Source organism: Sphaeroforma arctica, assembly GCF_001186125.1.
Source record: "Sphaeroforma arctica JP610 unplaced genomic scaffold supercont1.10110, whole genome shotgun sequence".
NCBI classification, from domain to species: domain Eukaryota; class Ichthyosporea; order Ichthyophonida; genus Sphaeroforma; species Sphaeroforma arctica.
The window spans coordinates 1-984 of NW_014030448.1; the positions used below are offsets into that span (position 1 = coordinate 1).

Here is a 984-nt window from a genome sequence, read left to right on the forward strand (position 1 = left end):
GTACACACCTCCAAGTGGTTCTGCAGTAGAGCGGATGATCTCAAGCGTACCACCTTAGCTCCTTGCGAGTATGTCACCTCAATGATTAGGCGACTGATGCGCCCGTCAGCCATGCGCATGACATTGTACCGATACTCTCCCGTCATCTCAATATCCACATCTGTCACAGCACTCCACGCTGTAGATGTTATATGGATGTAGTTATTATATGGATGTAATTATTAATATCTGATTATATAAAACTACTTATATTTACATTAAATAATTTCACACTGTTATTGGTATATGAATGTGAGTCATCTCAATGTCCACATCTGCCATAGCACTCCACGCTGTAAATGTTATATGAATGTACCTATTATATAATTACAGTATATATAATACCTTAAAATTACAATATATAACTACACGTTGCTCGTTATATGAAGGTATATTGGTGAATGATTGAGTATGAAGAACGACCAAAAAATCTCGTGGATAGATTCACCCATGAATATAGACAGAAATGAAGAATAGCAATACTGCTGTTAAACAATCTTATACATAGGACTATTACAAGAGCGACTAAAAATAAACCTCTTAGGTACATATACCCATGGATATAGTCAGGCTTTTAGGGTTTTAGACATGGAGAATAGGAATACTGCAAACCCTATAACCCCCCACCTTCAATAGTAATGTCCACTTTGCGCCCGTTTTTCTTGCTTTTGGGCAGCAACACCGAGAAGGGAGACAACTCGTTGATGGTATCTCCCTGGAGCCATACGTCTACCTCGTCGTTATCGCGGACGGTTTGACACATTGTTGACACGACGTCAATGTCATCCAGTGACATGGCAGGGGTTTGCACATCACCTTGCAATAGAGTGATGCTATAGAAATTGGAAACAAATCAGGATTCCGCACATAAACGGTGGCAGAAATTAGGTCGGTGAAGAAATGAGATAAGCCTGAAGAATATATATTTATGTATATCTATCTATC

The 984-nt window shown here is 39.1% G+C and overlaps 1 protein-coding gene across 1 annotated transcript; it reads right to left on the reverse strand.

The window, feature by feature from the left end:
• Window positions 1–666: 666 nt before the first annotated feature.
• Window positions 667–835, reverse strand: SARC_17230 (hypothetical protein; the record flags this gene model as incomplete). Its single annotated transcript, XM_014288674.1, has 1 exon — window positions 667–835. A coding segment is annotated over one exon (169 nt), but the record flags the coding sequence as incomplete, so codon positions are not given.
• Window positions 836–984: the final 149 nt, after the last annotated feature.